The sequence below is a fragment of the Oreochromis niloticus genome, linkage group LG17 (genome assembly GCF_001858045.2).
Source record: "Oreochromis niloticus isolate F11D_XX linkage group LG17, O_niloticus_UMD_NMBU, whole genome shotgun sequence".
Classification (NCBI taxonomy): Eukaryota; Metazoa; Chordata; class Actinopteri; order Cichliformes; family Cichlidae; genus Oreochromis; species Oreochromis niloticus.
Genome location: NC_031981.2, coordinates 16,782,553 through 16,802,558, shown reverse-complemented (window position 1 = coordinate 16,802,558; position 20,006 = coordinate 16,782,553). Strand labels below are relative to the sequence as shown.

The window sequence follows — 20,006 nt, the reverse complement described above, 5'->3', positions numbered from 1 at the left end:
GAGCATAGAGCACAATCCTGTGGTGGCCACTGAGTGCAATTGTTACTGTTTCATGTGCAGCAGTGTTTGTGTGGCACACGAATGCCACAAGCAGCACGACTCTTTCTGAGTCAACAAATGTGCAAAACTGAAGAAAAAGTTCTGGTGCCTCATTGTCCAGACTGTTCTGTGATTATGACAGGTTTTTGCTAACTTTTTTTTTATTCTACTTTTGTCCCACCATAAAAGTCTAAAAAAAAAACAGGATTTTTTTCTGCTATTTAAATGTTTATCTATTATTTTGTAACTTTGGTATAGTATGAACTAGAGATGGACCGATCCGGTATTACGTATCGGTATCGGTCCGATACTGACCAAAATTACTGGATCGGATATCGGAGAGAAATAAAAAATGTAATCCGATCCATTAAATATCACAAAAGCACCTCACAAAACTTGCGACATGGCGTAACTCAGCTCATAACCTTAGCACGTCGGAGCAGTATGCGTCACGTGAATGAGCCGCTGTGGCGTGCGAGACCTCTCGGTGGTCTGGTTGAGCATTTGGAGCCTCGCTACCAAACCGGCATTTCATCTCTGAGAAAGATATCCCAGAGAGAAGTAAAGCAAGTGTGTAAGTTCATCTCTGAATGTTTGTAAAGCATTCCCACGTTAAGCTTAACAACCGATATATGGAGCGAGTGCCTCTTCTCTCTTCCTCCCTCTCCTGCTGCTACTTCAATCATGAAACTGATCAAGGATCAGCTGATCGGCTTTTCTGTCGCGAGTCCCGTCTCTCTTGTTTGTTTTTGGCCCACTGTGCACCAGAAAGAGGAAACCAGCGGCTAAACAACAGCAGCACATTTAAGCTTGATAAGCTGTTGTTTGAATTTATTTAATATTACTTTCTACACCAGGATCCTTTTCTACGTAGCTGACAGCTGGAAACTGTGCAGGGGCGGGTCTAGCAAAGTTTTGCCAGGGTGCCAGGTAGGGCATTAACAGGGAAAGGGGGGTACATTTAAAATGTCTAGCTTTTAATAAATAATTATCTGAATCTTACACCCAAAGCTTTAATCTGATGTAAAATGTATAGAAGTTCATTACTGTATATAGTAACTATTAAGTCTAATATACCCTAGTAAGCTATAGTACTTTTTCCTTTGGGAAGGTACCATCTGTGCAGTCTGCAATTCTGTTGAAGAAAGACGTTGAATGTATTTAATTATTGTGGAAAAATAATTGATTTCTGTGCATTTTTTTTAACATGTGCGTTAAATTAAAGTTGATTACGACGATTAAGCATCACAAGGCAGAGGGTGGGGGTGGTTCCCTATTTTTTTTTTTTTTTTTTTCGCTGGGAGTTGGCAACCCTGTTAGTTAGGTTGTTTAATATTTCCGCTAAGTACTCTTTAAAATACCAGAATAGGGAGGATGGTGTAGGTTTAAGTTTATTAGATTGATCAGTGTTGCTGAACTATGAAATATTTTGGGCACAGTGTATTTTTTGCATACAGGTATAACAGAATAGCTTTAGTGTTGTTGTTTTTTTTTAACTTGAGTATAAACTTATACAAAATGCAGCAAGATATTAAAAAAACAGTTTTATTGATTAAAAAAAATGCACTATATCGGATTCATAACGGTATCGGCAGATATCCAAATTTATGATATCGGTATCTGTAATGGACATAAAAAAGTGGTATCGTGCCATCTCTAGTATGAACAACAATCACTGACGATCGTGTTGACCGTAACCACAACATTAGCTCGTTTATTAGAAGTCTTCACATAATTTTCTTTAAATCACCATTTTATGTACATGCTATAACTTCACTGCTGGCTACCAATCGATCCCGTTCTGTAAAATGCAGTGAGATGTAATAAGTATACACACACAGCACACAACTCAGAGAAATGTCTGGCAGTTTCTCGCAGCTTCTTATTTACTGGACCTTTTCATTACTCCCTTAAAATAACCGTGTCTTCCCAACAAGGGCAAAAGCACAAAGGTGGGCTGTGAAACTCCTAACATAAAGTCTTCTATCTCTGCGTGTCTCCATATGCACAGAGCATTCTGACACGCCCACACACATTATGCTGCAGGATGAAGCTGCTTCATCTAAGTGCTACTGCAAAGAATTGCATAAGAGCAGCAACAGCAACAACTTAAGAATGACCTTTGTTGTAAATGAGGCACCGAGATCTTCACATTTATCAGACTTTTCTAACTGTTTTAAATGAGCTTCCATAAAACAGACTTCAATCATATATCTGATCTGGGCCATTATGCTCAACAGAGGCCTTTTACGGCTCACTCATAACACACCACAGCACTTTATGTTGAAGACTGATCTCCCTTTGTGGTGATTCATTCTTAAACATTTCCTGGACAGCAATCTACTTAATCAGCAGACGGCTAAAGGGCGAGAGACGACGGACCGCGATGAGCATCGTGATGAGTTCAAAATGTCTCTTAGCCGTTATGACAGACTCCAGCTTTTACTTTATTGCTCCTGTAACGCTGTCTGGTCCTTTGCTCCATTTAGCCTCCTTTACAAGGAGATAAAAGCCTGCATGTCACAGGCTCGTATTTATGTGAGGGGAGAGGAAGGAAAGCATAAGTCAATACAATCTGTCAATTTAGCAAGCATCTGTTTTTCACATTTTTTTGTAATATATTATAAACAATATATAATGTATTTAAGCAAACATTAATCACCCAGAACTGGACTTTTTTGTGTGAAGAGTTGCCAAGCACATCTTAATTAAACCTAACTAGGCGCAGCTTATTGACCGCGGAAAGTCAGATTGCACTATTAACTTCCACTTAGCAGTACAGGGAATAACCAATATTTCCACCGACTGTCGAAGGTGGAGCTTCCCAAGTGACACCTGGCTGTAGCAGGACTGAGATACTGACCCCACCTGTCAGCGCTCAGTGCAGGAAAAGTGTTGCAGTAGCAGGCAACAAAAGAAAAATCCTTTCTTCTTCCACTTTCAGGATGAACAGGAGGGTCACGGCACAATCTGTAGCTGGATGCTGCTCTGCTACAGCCCTGGGTTGCTCCTCTCCTCCCTGCTTGTGTAATTTAAGCGATCAGTATGCTGGGTGGTGTGTGCAAGCCCCCGCATCTGCTTCTCTGCTCTTCTTCACCTGACTGCTCCTCCTGCATCCCGCCTACTGCCACCTTTGATTAATCCAGTTCTCCAGCCCCCGGCTCCATCCACAGCACCATGAAAGCTGTTAAAAGGACTCATACCTCCTGTTTGTACACTGCAAAGTTCAAGGTGACTTGATATTGGGTGTTGCCTCTTCTTAGCTGAGGCATTTCTCATTCATACACATCCCTGGCACTAGGCTGAGAGGTGCTACTGCCTCCTGTCTTTTTTCTTTTTAGGTAGGCGGCAGTGAGTGTACGACCTATGGTCAGGGGCATCAGGTAAACTCGGGTATTTATTCATTGTATTGTTTGAAGTTTTGGTTCTTATATTTTGTAGACTGAGTTTTGGATACTTGTTTCTACCATCATAACTATGGACACGACCTCTGGGTAGTGACTGGAAAAATGAGGATCTGAAGGGTGTCTCTCTTAGAGAAATGGTGAGGAGATCAGGAACGTTTCAGAGTACAGATTCTACTCCTCCACATTGAAAGGAGGCACCCAAAACACCTAGGGATGTTCCACTAGTAGCAGACCCTGGACACTCCCTTAGCTGGCTTGGGAACATCTTGGTGTTCCCCAGAAGAGTTGGTGCAGGTGGCTGAGCAAAGAGGGGTCTGGGTGTCTCTGCTTAAAATGGAAGAATGAATTTCTGGTTCACTTTTGGAGACATTTTAAGATTGTTTTAGTGTAAATTTTGATTTCTTAGTTTGTCTTCCTGTTCATTCCTTTTTCCTCCATTCTTCCCTCGTTTCTGTCTTTATGTCGACTGTTAATCTCGTCTCTGTGTTTAGTATTTTCTGCATTAGTTTTACTTCCCGTGTCTTCTCCGACTTTCTGGTTGTTCTCACTTCCAGTAATTATGTTCGTCTGTGTCTCGTAACCCATCAACCTTCAGTATATGCATATATATGCTGTCTTTCCTCTGTTACCTCTTATGCCGCTAGCTTTTTGGATTCTACCACTTTCATGTGTTTTTGTTGTACTTCTGTTACCTTTTGGACTCATTTGTGACCAGATATATTTGTCCTGAATAGTTGGTCCTCAACTAAAACTCCACAAACAATAACTGCGACACACTTCTGCTTTGCTTCTTCGCCTTGTGATTACTTTCCTTCTAAAATTTCGTTGCCAGTGGAAAAATCTATAAAATAAACTAATTAACTCCTATTTAACCTCTTCCATCTGGTTAATTAATGTTCCTCCCCCTTACCCCAGTTAGCTGGGGTCGTAACAGGTTTATTCGTTACTTCACTGCCGCCATAGTTACTACATTGCATTTGGTCGAGGTCCACTGATTATTATATTTGTATTTTCTTTGTTATTCATGCAGTTACAGTCATGTCCCCGCTGGGCCACTGCCAGCATGTTGTGGTGTGTAATGAGCAATTAATAGCAGCACATGACGGCAGGGGCTGTGGGGATGAGACCACTCTTTTGCAGACCTGTGAAATATGCATTTTTGTGCTGAAAGGATTAAGAGAAAAAACTGTTTTTTTCATTGCCAAGAGGAGTTGGTGCGAGTTTTAAGAAATGTGCGTCAAATTAAGACACGTTAATGATCCCACGATGACTTCATCTTAATTATATGTTTAAAAAAAATGTAGAAAATAACAATAATTTCATGTACTTTTGAGACAGTTCTCAGCTGCTGAAGTCAGAGTGAGTCAGAGGTTACAGCATCTTTAGCTTTAGTCACGGAAGTAAAACTGAGGGATTTTAATCAGATCCTTGAGGTCTTAAAGAGGGCGAGGCTTAGTCACAGTGCATGACGTGGAGCTGCAAAGGACTTGATGTCTTCACCTCGCTCACCTGATATATTAGATCTGGAGGATGAGGGACACAGTAATGAATAACACCGCTGCTATTGTTTTCTGTGAATTTAAACATAATTTGCTCTTCCAGCTGTTATAAGCTGAAATATTGTGGTTTTATATGATGAGCAGGGTTAGTTAACCATTCCACGTCACGTTTTCTTTTATTCATTATTATTCCTTTGCTGTCCTCAAGAGAAAGTTGTTGCAGGCAGCGTGTTTAGGCATGAAGGGCAAGTACATTTTTTGTAAAAGTGAAAAAGAAAGCAAAAATACACAAAAAATGAGGATTATTGCAAGAACCACGTATCTGTGATACATCAGCAGCTTAGAGAAGCAGCTTTCGCGGTCCTTTTACTGCCAAGAACTAACACGTCTACATTGCCAACAAATAACAAACCACCATGGAAGATGTAGCTCTCCATCACAGACAAATGCTCACATGCGTTAATAAAACTAAAAATAATAAGCAACTTATGTATGAAGCTGTTTTTGTGATATTTCAAGGGCTGATTGAAAGGACTGCATCACTGGGATCCACTCGATGGTGCTTAAGGGTGCACAACTGAACCAAATACACAGATTCCAGTTTAATCCCCAGTTAAAACCACTGGTGGACAAAGTGCAAAACATTTATCTTCTACGTTCTGCTGCGAAACCCTGCATCCTGGCATTCACGTAGACGTTACTTGATATTAACATTTAAATGTTGCTTCAGACTGACCCACCATCCGGTCGCAACCGTCTGCAATCTTTCTCGGATAGAAGCAGATCAAGAACAGAACAAAACACCACGGTGTTTAATCTCTCATGAACTCCAGACACTGATCAGAGCGAGAACATGTCAGATATCCCAGAAACAAGCCCAACGAACCACTGCCTATGTCCAAGTGCCAAATCACTTGGACTGTTGTTTGCACACAGTCGGCGAATTGCCATTCAAATAATTGTTTCCTAAATGATTAATCAGTCTGTTGATTGACAGAAAAACAATCAGCAATCTACAATTGATTTTTTAGGCAACTTTGCTAGGCAATGGTTAATCGCAGCTCGCTGAGATATGTGATAAAATGTATTATTTTCTTTAATTGAAGTATAATGATCTGGCTTAAAGCCTGTGGCAAGGTTCTGACTTACTACAGGTTTTATATAGAATTTAGACGACTGAAAGGTTAATCAATAAAGTAAATTATCACTAGGTGCAACCTCATTTTAAGCTAAGACCTGAAGATCTAAGAAATGCCTTTGAGACTGGATGGATAATTGAGATCTTTGCACTTCTGTAAAGTGTGGGTTCATCTGATTGTTGTTGGATGAGTGCTTCGAGCCTGGTCTCACTCCCAAATCATCACAAATGAATGAATGGTCATTACGCCTTTATTACTGTCATAAGATGTTTTCTTAACCCAAAAACTCCAAGCAATTTTTGGCGCCTAAATCTCTCCAAACCAGGAGTAAAAGTGAAAGTAAACACAGAGAGAAAATGAAGCTCCCATTGGGGACAGTGATGATTTACCACTCCTGCCCTCATTGGCGGACACCTTGTAAATATCCCAGAGGCGGCATCTGCTTTGACAAAACTGCAGTGTGTGAAATTTGAAAGGTTGGAGTTTGAAATTGAGTTATTACTTTAAAAAGAAGCGGCGGGACATTTGTGCAGGGTTAGTGTAGTACACACAAACAGACACAAAGAAAACCTCTCTTAAAAAAATTTGAATTATTTTCCTTCTGCATTAAAAAAAAATGCAGAAGGAAAAAACTGTATCGTGGCATAAGAATTTAGCACACTGCATTACTCAGAGAGAGCAGCCTGTGCTCAGCATGTGTGCATGAACTGCACTGGGTTGCCAGGTACTTGCTAGAAATCCACAATTTATTGTATCTCCAACCCCTGAGCTGTGCAAATGTGGGATTTTAAAGTTTTTATATATATGTGAGTGTGTGTGCAGGAGTGCGTAGGTGTGTTAGGTGCCAGACCTGCTCGCTCATGCTGTTAATGCCATCGGGCCCCAGCAGGTTCACGGCCTGCTTGACCAGGTCCGTCCGACCGCAGTTGAGCATCCTGAAGCCCAGATCCTGCAGGAACTTGGCCTCTGTGGAGGCCGCGTCCAGCTTTCTGGTGGCACAGAAGCAATCCTCGGCTCTGCAGACAGAAACAGCAGATCTATTACTTTGATTAAGATGAAGCTTATGTCAGAAATGGATTTTGAGATACGAGGACATACATCTCCACGGCATGCTGAAGGAAGCTGAAAACGATTGCTGATCAGGCTTTCATAACTCAAATTCTCCGTATCAGGAAACAAACTTGCAACTCTATAAGTACTGAGCCGCTTCAATTTGAAAGTCAGTTCCTTAATATCTGAGTTTGTCAACACTCACTTCTCTTTGATTGCTTCTGGTTCGGTACTTTTCTTAAGCAGCTTCTCTCCAGGTAAGGCTTCTGCTGAGACTCATTATTACCCACTCACGTCCCCCGTAAAGCCTCTTAATCCAAGCATCTGTCACAACTGCAGTTTTCACAGAGAAACCTTTGAGGGATGTTGGTCTACATATACATGACAGTTATATCTGACATATGCAAAGAGATGCATTAATTGGCACCTCGAAGTAGTTAATTTATTACTTCTTTACAAATACATGGAAAGTGTAAAGACTCTTAACCCGGCGACTCTGTGACAAATTACAGAAAGATTACAGAGTAAGCGGCGACGAGGTAAATATGGTGCACGGCTTTGTAACCGCTGTGGAGTGTTTGCAAATGAGGGAAGAAAGAGAGGGCGAGCGAGGCGAGACTGTGAGTGAGTCAGAAACAAATACAGAGAGAAGATTTATAGGTTACTGCTGTCCAAGAAAGAAGGACAAACACAGTTCGTTTAGCAACTGCCAAGCCTCATGAAAAAGCTTTTAAATTTTACAGTGCGAGGCTAAATTCAGTTCACTGTGGAGCTACGATGAAATGTTAACATCACGACCCTCCACTCCACAAATTTTGTCATTAATAATAAAACAATCCAGGTTGTGCTCCTGTGAACTAAAGACCAGCGCACACTTTTTGTCTATAATCCACACATTATTCCATTAATCACACTCATTTGTTTAGTTTGGCTCCATATTTTCTCTCGGCTGTCCTTGCCATCCCTTGTAGTCAGTCTTTACGCTCCACTCAGCAACAACCGCTGTGGGTGAAAACAATGAAGCCAATGCAAAAGTGTCAAAAACTGCAGCCCAGCTTTAAATGTATGACGATCCCCACAGATTCCCATTTTAAGATTAAATAAAAAAAATAAACTTAATGAATAAACTCACACAAATTAAATTGTATTAAAGGGTTAAAGTCGTGTATAATTGGGGTGTGGCTACTTTAGCTGGTTGCTATTCATCACAAAGGTCCTCTAATCTACTGATCGGAAGGTTGGTGGTTCGATCCCTGGCTCCTCCAGTCTGCATGCCAAGTATCCTTGGGCAAGATACTAACCCCAAGTTGCTCTCCGATGCATCCATCGGAGTATGAATGTGTCTGATTGTAGTTAGAAAACACTAAGTATAGAGAAAGTGCTTGTGAGAATGGGTGTGATTGGGTGAATGTGGCATGTTGTATAGAGCGCTTTGAGTACTCCGGGAGAGTAGAAAAGCGCTATATAAGAATCAGTCCATTTACCATAATGTACGCTTGTGCCTCTTAAACCATTTAATTGTAATTATCTGAAAAATACTACGGTTTAAAACCGAATCCAAGAATCTGTGGTCCAGATTTGGTTAACATTTAATGAGCAAGCTTCTTTCCACTGATTAGTAACTTACAGTTTCCTTGTAAGATAGTTCAGCCACATCTGGTTACCCCCCACCAAAAACAACAACAACAACAACAAACAAAACATGATTATGATGGTCAAAATGCCTGTGCTGAGGTTTCACAATCATAGTCTACAATGACTAATTAGTGATGAATATCTATTTCAATCTTTTACATGCAGTCTGTGGAGTTACGATCGGTATGTGTCCTGTAATTTTTATGGCAAGCCATCAAACAGCTGCTGAAGGACTTCACTAAATTTGCCACTCATGTAAACCTGCCGGTAATGGAAAAGTCAGGGGATGATAAAAGTCAGTTAGCTATCCCTAAATGCTGTTTATTTATATAAAGCTGTAGACAAAATGGTTTCATTGCACAATATAAGAGTTAAAATGAATTTATCTGTGGGGGTTTATCCATTAATTGCTGTATTGTCATAGATAAAGTGCATGTATTTGCCAGCCAAACTGACAGACCTACAGCAGACTGAGTTGTTTTGAAGTCGGCAACTGACATCAAGTAGTTGCAAAGCTGGTCCACGTCTTCAAAGCAACCACTTCACGGGCAACAGGACTGCAGTTTCATTGCACACGGTTGTAATAATGTTTTGTCTGTGTGGTGATCTAGAACCAGTGTTTCCCCTGACTGTAGCAAAGGAGCACATCCCTGCTTTCCAAAGGAGACGGCAAAAGGTGGAAAGAGACAGGATGAAAAAGAAAATGAGAGCAGCACCATGCTGGTGAAACTCTGCCCCCTGGTGGTGACAGCTTTTGTTCAATTCCGTAGAGGGTAATCGCAAAACGCACCTTTCAATAATTAAAAATAAAATAATCGCAACTATTCTACTGAAAAGCTGTTCGATATATAAAGAGAAGAGATGGACACTGAGAAGGGTGAATGGATGACATATTGATCAGGTCTGTTCAAGTCAAACTGCTCTCTTAAAATGTTTTGTCTGATGTAAACACCAATAATAAGTCAGGTTACATGTGCAGGTAACTGCTGATCATGTCTCCATATTCATCTACATGTTCTAACACTGTGGATGAGATTCTGTTAAAATAAAATGTGAGTGATCGTTGCAAGTCATTCTGTGTTTGGTATACGAGACTAATTACAAGAAATAAGTTGTGATAAGGTTGAAGTTTATGCTAATGCAGCATCTGCTGACAGAATGTCCATGTGCAGGCTTACAGGTTTCATAAATGGATGACACTGAGCTTCATTCTCCAGCAGGTTTGTGCAGTAAATGTTGTTATTGGCATCGTATTCTTACTTTATTTGTCGGGGTTCACAGTCCACGCCGGGCAGCAGCAGCCTGGCAGCCTGCCTCACATCGTCGCTGTCCACAGAGAAGCTCCGTCGATGTTCAGTGTGGGCAACAGCCACCCGGATCCACTCCATCAGTGGGGGCAGCACCAGGAACGGCCTGCGGAGAAAACAGGTTCATGTGCTACTGTTTAATATCTTAATTAAGTCAGAACAGATGAAGATTTAGAAAAAAAACCCTCACATTTAGTTTTAATTATTTATGAGAAAAACAAAAGAGTCTTTTGGGGAAATTCCATAAATGCTTATTTTTCCTAGATGGCTGGAGGTGCAGTTATGTGTGTGACAGAAAGAAAAGTCGAATCTGTGCAAGTGAAGGGTAAACTCTGTGCTGTTAATGGAACAGAACAGCATGAATCACACTGCCGTCTAACTGGACCGAAGTGACTACTGCAGCTTCCTTACGTGCATGGGTTGTTTTTCTGACACGGAGTCAACAGGCAGTCTGGCACTAGTTTAAAGCAGATTAGGCCATGTTATAAAAAAGTGTGTGCTGCTCCACTTTTGTTTGATCAAGTGTGCATAAATGGACAGCTATTTGCACTTTTTGTAGGAGCTTTTTAGCTGAAGTGATGTTCAGAGCTCTCCTTTCAGCTGTCTGTGGCCACAGGAGCTAAATCCCAATGTTTGGAATGGGGGATGTGAACCTGTGAGACCTTTTGGCCTCCAGGTAACTTAAAAATTTACGTAGATCTTTCAGAAGTACCCAAAATACCCCATTACCAAAAACAGAAAAAGCAAACAATAAAACAAAACTGCGCCTGAGTTTGCAAGATGTACTAACATGGGATGACCGAGCCAAGGGACTAAGAATAAGAATAATACACATTTGTTTTGTGTGATAAGACTCCAGGAGGTATTTACTTTAATAAAAGGGCTTGCTTCTAATAAAGTAAATAAATAAAACACACTGGACTTCCTGTAAGTGACACTGGATGAATTATTTTTCTTCAAAATTACTTTTTACATTTTAAATTTGACAGCCTTTGAGTTTCAAATGATGACATAAAGAGTAAAACCTCTGAAGTTGAACAAAGTTTTAAAACTCACAAACCTAGCACACAGCACAAATAGTTTGAGTACCAGGGAGCTGATATTTCATTGGAAAAAATGATCTACTTCAGGTCTAAATGTAAGGATTAATATGTTATAGCTGAGGATCAAATTAGCTACCTAACCTGGAAAACGATGTTAGCTGATGAATGTTTGTTTGGAGGCTCATTCTACAAGCTAAGGTGGCTGTAAGTCTGATAAGACGGAGACTTAAACAGGGAAACTAATTTGGATTGTTGTTAAGAGTGTGTAGCAGCTGGCGTCTGCTCTGCTCGTGATACAGCACGACATTATTGGGCTTTTTTTCACAGGTGTTTTGTGTTAGAGTTCTCTGTCTACACAGCATCTCATCAAATTAATTCAAGACAGAAAGGGATACCATCAAGAAAATATGTAAACATAAAATTGCAATTTCTAGCGCACACACACATATATATATATATATGCTGACAAAAGGCTGACAAAAAATACTTAGTTTAGCTTTAGAATGCTGTTTTGTTTTTTCAACTTTTTGACATATTTATTGAAACAATGGCAGATTTTTATATTAAATACAGCCAAAGTTTCAAATAATGAAACTTTGGCCCAACAAACCAGTCAAAGTGAATGGCTGCTCCTGCCTGAGCCTGCCTCTGCTGGAGGTCTCTTCCTGTTAAAAGGGAGTTTTTCTTTCCCACTGTTGACACTTGCTTGCTCACGGGGCTCTTGCGCTCCCTTTCTATGATTTTATGGTCTTTACCTCACAATATAAAATGCCCTGAGTGGACTGCTGTTGCAAACTAGTGTGATATAAATAAAATTAAAAGTAAAAGTCTATTTAATTTCTGTCCAGGCAAAAGATCAGGTTTCTTTTTTTTTTTCTACTTGTGGTTCAGTGCAAATACAGCATTTCACTAATATATCAGTGCATTAGCATAAAGATTCTCACATAACAGAGCAGAAGAAGACAGCGTGAAAACCAGTGAGTATAAGGCAGGGCCAGAAGTTTTCCTCTTGTATCATATTTAAAGTGTAGCACCTGTGCTCCACCTTAAAAATGTACTACTGTGAGCAGCAGAAAGGAACACATCTGAAGACACTAGGTCCTTGAGATCCAGTACAATCAAAAGCCATAAAAGACTTTACATTTGTACACTTCTTTCTTCTACAGGAGCAACTGTGTATAAAGAAATGTGAAAGATGAGAGTTGTGAGTGTATAAAACAATCAAATAAAGCAAAATGCCAAAGTAAAGACTTTTTTTTTAAGTTGAATTTAAAATAGCACACAAAGTAACTTACTAAATGACTCTGGTCTTAATGTTGCTCTGAGTCACTACTTGTGCCTAAACCAACCCATTATCATTTCTCATGAGTCACGCATCAGCCTAACTTCCTAAACACAACCCAATAAGAGGCAGTGTGAAAGCCATCTAGAGCATCACACAGGCATTCGAGACATTTTTACTGTCTCATTTTGAAAAAGGTCTAAAGCTCGACGACTTCAAAGCCGGTCACGGCCCTGGTGACGGTTCCTGTTGACGTCACAGTTCACGCAAGCGATGACCGACAAGTCAACCATAATCAAAGGCTCTGACTGCGAGCACAGAAGCCCCTCCCTCCAGCTGTTCAAACCTGTTCAAGCCTTTCCATAGAAAATGTGTTTAGAGGAAGGGGAAGAAGCTGAAACAGCTTGTTTCACAAAAGGCCACAAAGGATTATTATGAACTGTAAATCATGCAAAGCTACTCTAGCCCAAAAATAATAAATATGGAAATATGGATAAGGAAATTTAAAAAAAAAAAAAACACTGAAAAAAGTGCAAATCTTCTAACTCAACCATAATTTATTTATATATCAAAAATGTAAATGTAACCATATTACTAACATTTCCAAAATAAATCATATAAACATTAAATAATATTGCTAATGTGATCTTCTCAGGTGAAAATTAACTCTTCAAACTGATAATATCATCATGTGCGGTTTGCTTTGGTCATCTTTCAAATAAAAAAAAAAAAAAAAAAAAAAATCACTTAATAAAGACTCCGGCCGAACACTGATAGCCACAAACTTTCTAATTAAAGATGCCCTTACTGATATGTGAAAAGGCAGCAAGTCAATGTTCATAAGTTATAACTCGGAGAGTGGAGAACAGAAAGAGATCTAGATGCTACAACCTCCATAAATTCTCTTATTACCTTCTTTAATCAACATCAGTAATGGGTCTCGCCTGTCTGACAAGTTCGTATTTCATCATTTGTTTCCTGTACAAGTATGTGTGTACGTGTGTGCGTGTGTGTCTTTAACCTCTCTCTCTCATAGACACAGACTCGTGTTGTTGTGTCCGTTATTAATCACTTCCCCTGCCGTCCAACAGCAGCTAAATTCAGGTCAGGCATTCATCAGATTCAAGTTTTACTCAGTAAAAATGGATAGAATTGAAAACAAATCTGTTGTTGTCACCTTGTCAGATCTTCATAGCCTTGTTTTTTAAAAAAAAAGAAAACATAACTGTAATTTACTTTCTTCTTAAAGTTGTTACATGAGCAATTCCACTCTCATGGTATTAGCCCTATACTGCAATTAGCATAGCTTAGTATACAGACTCAAGGCAGGGAGTATTTCCCATGTTCCTCTGGGCTTACATGGCGTATAATCCAAACTTGAATACGTTTCCTGGTCTGTATAATGTGACATGGGCTTTCATAGAAACACCTTAAAAGTGGTTAATAGGGTTCTTTGTAAAACTGAGAAATACAGACAATCATTCACACCCACAGCCGTCAAATACTTCAAAACATAAGATATAATGGAAAACTTAAATTTAAAACTTGAACAAAAGTGAACAGTAGCTGTACAGTACATTCCCGGAGATTGCACAGTACACCCTCCTGAAACCAATAAGAGTCAGTGCTTCAGTCCACCTGTATTGTGCTGTGCTGTTCAGAGACTTATCGCCTTCTTAAAGGATAGAAATACAAAGCCTCACATCTTCCAGCAATCAGCACAGTGCTCCCCCAGGAGCTGACTGCCAGCTAAAACTATCAGAAACTCCGGGGAAAATTAAGTCAGGTATTCCCGATAAGTGCAAAGTGGAAATTATATCACAAAGCGCTATTCTGGAGTAACATCTGATAGCGAAATGCTCAGCGAGCTGGCAGTGCTCTTGGATATCCAGTCACTCGTGGACATTCACTGGAGCCAGAGAAAAAAACCTAGATGGAGAACCCAGACAGGAAAAACAGGTAAAAAATGTTTTTTTTTTTCTATTCAGCTGCCTCTTAACAAGAAAACTTCACTCAGTCAAGATGTGACACCACTTCCTTGTGTCCAAGAGGGCTCAATTAAAAAAAAAAGAAAAGCATCTTTATAGGGCAAAGCTAATACTCATAGTTTTCTCCATGAAAATGGAGCAGAACAGAGGTATTCTGGACAAGATGTGTTTGAATAATTTTATATATTTATTTTTCTGTATTGTACTAGCTCCAGCAAAGCATGTTGTTCCATCTAATACACAATAATCATAGGTTAGCATAAATCCTGATGCTACTTGTGCCTTCAGAAACAGCATTTTATCTAAAAAGTTTAAGACAAAAAATGACTTGTCATTAAATTTTTCCCCCCACTGTGTTTGTTGTTTTACGTATTGATTGTTCACCATTAGTTTCGTTAGCAGAATTAAATTTGGATACATTATATTAATAACACTTATGAAATATTTTCCTAAGTGTCAACAGTCCACTTTTATTTAACCTCCTGTGGTGTAAGCTTTTTGTTTTTTTAAGAAAATGAGGGATATTTTTATAATTATGTTATTGTAATATATTTTTGAAGATTCACAATCCTAAAAACAATATGTGTTATAGAGTGTGCTGGGATGATGTATTCTTGTAAGCCAATCCAGAACTTAGAATTCCCCCAGGCGTCTCAACAAAATCCCAATGGGAAATACGTATTAAACAAATTCCTCTCTCATCCCTGCAAGCGATTTATCCTTCTAGCTCGGATCCTCTAACAGTCTCTAACAGATCCTCTGAGAGCTTGAGGGTCCTGTGCAGTATATTTGCTGTTCCTAGGACTGCACTCTTCTGGACAGAGATCTTGGATGTTGTTCCTGGGATCTGCTGGAGACACTCGCCTTGCTTGGGAGTGCTCTGATTACCGCTGGGACCACTGTTACCTCCACATCTTCTCTCAGCCCTTGGTACTTTTCCAGCTTCTCGTGTTCCTTCTTCCTGATGTTGCTGTCACTGAGTTTAACTTTCTATCACTATGGCTGTTTTCCTTTGCTTGTCTACTACGTCCAGTTGGTTAGCCATCACCACTTTGTCTGTCTGTATCTCAAAGAAAGATCGGATCTTGACTCGGTCATTCTCATTCCTATTGTTAGCCACTTCTTCTATCTGGTGGTACATACCAGGCAGGGGCCTGTCATTCCGTGATGGCTCTTCTCATTTCTCCTCTTCTTTCTCGGGTTTCTGCAGCCTGAGCACACGGTCAGTTGTGGTTGTAGTTTCCATTCTCTTGTATTTGTTGTCATATCAAGTCTTGTTTTTGTAGATTTTCTTGTGGCTTGTTCAGGTCTTAACTTCCCGTCTGATTATCTTCACCTGTGTTGATCACATGCACCTGTGTCTCTATCGCCTCATATTTCTAATCCATAATTACTCCCCAGAGTATATTCATACATCTCCCTTCGTCAAATCCTACTATTGATTTCCCTGCTTGTGTTCTGTGTTCCCTGGACTCCTGGTTCATGTAACCTTTTGTGATTCAGCCAAATAAAGACTCATTTGTTTCTGCCCACATGTCCTGGTTTGGGTCCTCTCCACTTTAACCTCATAATGATAAATTATTGTAAAAAAGACATTTGGTTAAAGACTGAACAGACTGGACTGATCTAAAAGACTTTTCTTCTCTTGGCAGTATGTTCCATGTACATCCTACTCATTTCTAATAATTATCTTATCAAGCTTGTAAAATGGTGCTTTTCTCTACTCTGCATTAGTGAGCAAACAGAATAACCCTGGCTAATATGTACTTTTTGGAGTGTCTTACTCTCTGAAGCGGGTAATTTGTAGATAATTAGAAAAACATTTCTTTCACATGGTTTTCATTAGCGAGCTTTCTCCTTTTTATAGTTATACACCCTTTTATATCCTCTTTATAAACTAAGCTATTCAGGATACTTGAAATCATTAATACTGATCGAGTTACAAGTAATTTTGACTCACCAGATCCCAGTTTAAATGATAATAACACGGGATATTTTCCTTTAAGGCCTTTAAACCTATGAGGAAGTCTCAGATGGACATTAGAAAACCTTAAAGCATTAAATTAAACAGGCTGATTTCATGTTACAGTCAGTTAAATTATATTATAGGTCCATCAGTAAAGGTCTCTTCAGAGCTTTTCTCCCTTATGACCCTCTAGCAACTATAATTTCTTAAAGAAAAAAAAAAACGATTCCCAACACGAGCCCCGTACCCAAGTGAGAGAAACCATCAGGGACGGATATGTTTGCTGTTTATGCAGGCGTCTGGTAAATCTGCTGTAAGCACATGTTTTATCAAGGCACCAGCTTTTAGATACTGACGTTTTACTACTCAACACTGTGTGTGCATCAGTTTCTCATTCCATAACTCAGTCTTTCCTTGTCTGTACACCAACAGTGTGCCAGGAAGTGAACTGCATTAAAAAAAAAAAGAAGGGTTTTCCTTTCTGCTTAGCATTTGGCTGACCAATGCAACAATGCAGAACTCCTTCCTTTTCTCTGAGCTTTTGGAAGATGTATTTTACAGTGCAAGGTTTGAAATAGAGGAGAGACCAAGTCTGGAATGAAAACACTGCGGGAAATGTTATCCATCGATGCAGACAGTTGGCCTGCAGCGACATACAACAGCCAGAACTGCCAGAGTAAAAGAGTAAACGCCTGTTCCAAATTACCAAATATATCAAAGCAGCTCTCTCACTACTTTTACTTACCACTAAACTTAAAAATTGTAGTCTTGCAGAAACACTTCTCTTCTTCTAAAGCAAATTTACATCAGGTAAATATTCAAAGCTCAGGTGTAAAAGTCACTGCAGCAGTAATTCTTCACCTCACTGAAGCTCGTCTGAAGTTTCCCAAAATAACCCAAAAAGATGATCTTATCTCATTTGATCATATTCTGTCTCCCTCTCATCCTGCTGTGTCTTTCAGGCCCTTTTTGACTTGTCTTCAACCTTTCAGTTGAATGCTAAATAGAGAATTTTCTCTCCGGGGGCCTGAACCTGCTGACATGTCACTCAGCCTGACATTCCTAGTGCTCCCCGGGGTCGTCAGGATTGAGTTTTTATCTCTGCAGAGTGGAAGAAAGATGTTGGAATATCTGTCCATCCGTCCATCCAAGCAAAGTCCCTCTGGTTCCCATCAATCTGCTCAAGACCTAGGGAAGTGTCAGCGCTGAGCAGCACACACAGCTTCTTACCAGATCGCTTGTGGTGCGAAAAACTTGTGCAAGAGTTTAGGAATATCTGCACTAACTGGTATACCACAAACTGACAGTGGCAATGTGGTTGAAAGGATGAAAATACCTAAATACCACCAGGGACAGGATTTGTTTCTACACGTAGACACAAATGTTTCTCTAAAATGATCACATATCAGAGTGTGCTATCTGGACTAGACCGATGTAATTTTTTGACAAAAGGTACCACCATTAGCTAAGCTATTGTAGTCCATCTTATTAGTTTACTAGTCAACTGTTACTGGTAACACCCCAGTTACACAAACCTAGAGACTAGTCAGCCCCCCCCGGCGACCACTTGTTGCTAGGTTGCTGGAGATTGCCTCCAGATGCTAAGTAGAATTGGTTGCAAAGAGGTGGGGCGATCATGGCTCAAGAGTTGGGAGCTCGCCTTGTAATTGGAAGGTTGCCGGTTCGAGCCCCGGCTTGGACAGTCTCAATCGTTGTGTCCTTGGGCAAGACACTTCACCCGTTGCCTGCTGGTGGTGGTCAGAGGGCCCGGTGGCGCCAGTGTTCGGCAGCCTCGCCTCTGTCAGTGCGCCCCAGGGTGGCTGTGGCTACAATGTAGCTTGCCATCACCAGTGTGTGTGTGAATGGGTGGATGACTGGATATGTAAAGCGCTTTGGGGTCCTTAGGGACAATTAAAGCGCTATATAAATACAGGCCATTTACCATTTATATGGTACAGCACCAAAAATCTCCTTGCAATTGCTTTGGTCATAGTTTGCATGGAAGTTTCCGACTTGGCTGCAAACGCTCACCAACTAAACCAACTACTGTCTAGGTGTAGTGAAACAGAGAAGGCTCACTTTCAGCAGTGAAGCAAATCTTTTATTTTAAGATCGAACATACTGTTGAACTCTTACAGTTTTACTACCGCCCTGTATGTAGTTGTCTAACATACAAGTTGCTGTCTGCCAACCAAAACAAAGGCACCTGCCATCCCCTGTGACGCCCAATCAGATGGCTGCCCCTCCCTGAGCCTGTTTCTGGCAAAGGTTTCTTCCTGTTAAAAGGAAGTTTTTCTTTTCGACTGTCTCTTGCTCATAGGGGGTTGTTTGATTGTTGGGGTTTTCTCTGTATTACTGTAGGTTCTTTACCTGTTGTTGTGATTTGGCGCTATGTAAATAAAATAAAATTGAATTAAACTGAACTGTGGCAATCTGCTAAAGGGCAAAGTGAACACAGGCATGTTTTTGGTACACCAAGCTTTTTGCAACCAATTTCACTGAACAACCTCAAGCAACAACTCCCAATTCAATTTGGGAATGCACCTTTTTCCCTAGTGAATAGAAGTTGCTGGGGGATCACTGACTCGTCTTTAGGCCTGCAGGACTGGAGCCTAAACTTTCCATTTTCTTTTTTTTTTTAAATTCAAAAGTATGAGACATGTAACATTATACAAATTCTTTTAGATCCAAATAGTAAAACAACAAATACGGGAAAAGACGGGAAAAGATAAATAAAATAATATCAAATGAGACTAAGCAATGCAGAGTAAAAGTACAACTCTTGGTCCTTTACTTTAAATCTGACCTAAACGGCTTAATAAACTCAATCCATTGTTTACAGCATTTATCAAATGTATCTGCTTCAAATTAATTTTCCCATTGCAGATATACCAGTTTCACATCAAACCAGTGTACTAATGTGGGTGGTTTTAGACAACATTGTTCCCAGTAAACTTGCAAATATAGAAATGGATACAGAATCATAAAGATGTTAGAAAAAAGAATAAAGAGCTGGGGAAAGGCCATGACTTTACATGTTCAGATGATATCCATTCACTTATGTCCTGGTGGGGTAGATTATTCTCTGTATTTGACCACAGTTACAAACAACAAAAATTCTCCTCAGTCTCTCATTTTCTTTCCCTCTCCATACACAGAACTGATGAAGCTCCAATTTGCATTTTTAGCAGGTAGATAGCACTGTATTAATCAAGTGCAACAATTGTGCTGTTATGGAATAATTTTGAAATAATAATAGCTATGAATTTTTTTTAAATAGCTGAGCATAGTTAACTGACTGAAGCAGAGGAATAACTATTGCTCATTTTAAGCTCTTTTACTGTGCAAAATTGATCAAAACACGAGATGAGTTCCACTTAAAAATTCTGACACATTAAGCTTTCTTTTTGCGTTTTGTTGCTGACAATCACTGGTTTTCTTGAACCCATAATCAGTAGTTTCCAGGAAATAAACCAGTATATTCTCCACCTTTGTTCAGATTATCTCCAGTCGGTGGTAAATCCATGTAAACAACTGAGAGCAGAAATAAAAGCCACGTGCTAATCTTGTTATAGCGTAGACGGGGCATTCAAATTCTAAAAATGGAAGAAAATGGAGGGACAAACCCAAGCCACATTAACTTACCATTTT

General features: G+C 39.9%; 1 protein-coding gene across 3 annotated transcripts in view; it reads right to left on the bottom strand.

Moving 5' to 3' along the window:
• The window catches only part of LOC100709613 (ankyrin repeat and BTB/POZ domain-containing protein BTBD11-A), a 329,762-nt gene that overhangs the window by 31,906 nt on the left and 277,850 nt on the right, over positions 1-20,006 (bottom strand). For all 3 annotated transcript variants that reach the window (XM_019347029.2, XM_019347028.2, XM_019347030.2), the window contains exons 4-5: positions 10,030-10,182; positions 6,935-7,100 (exon numbers count right to left, since the gene is read on the bottom strand). In XM_019347029.2, coding sequence (XP_019202574.1) covers positions 6,935-7,100; positions 10,030-10,182 — 319 coding nt within the window. The remainder of the gene's footprint in view (positions 1-6,934; positions 7,101-10,029; positions 10,183-20,006) is intronic.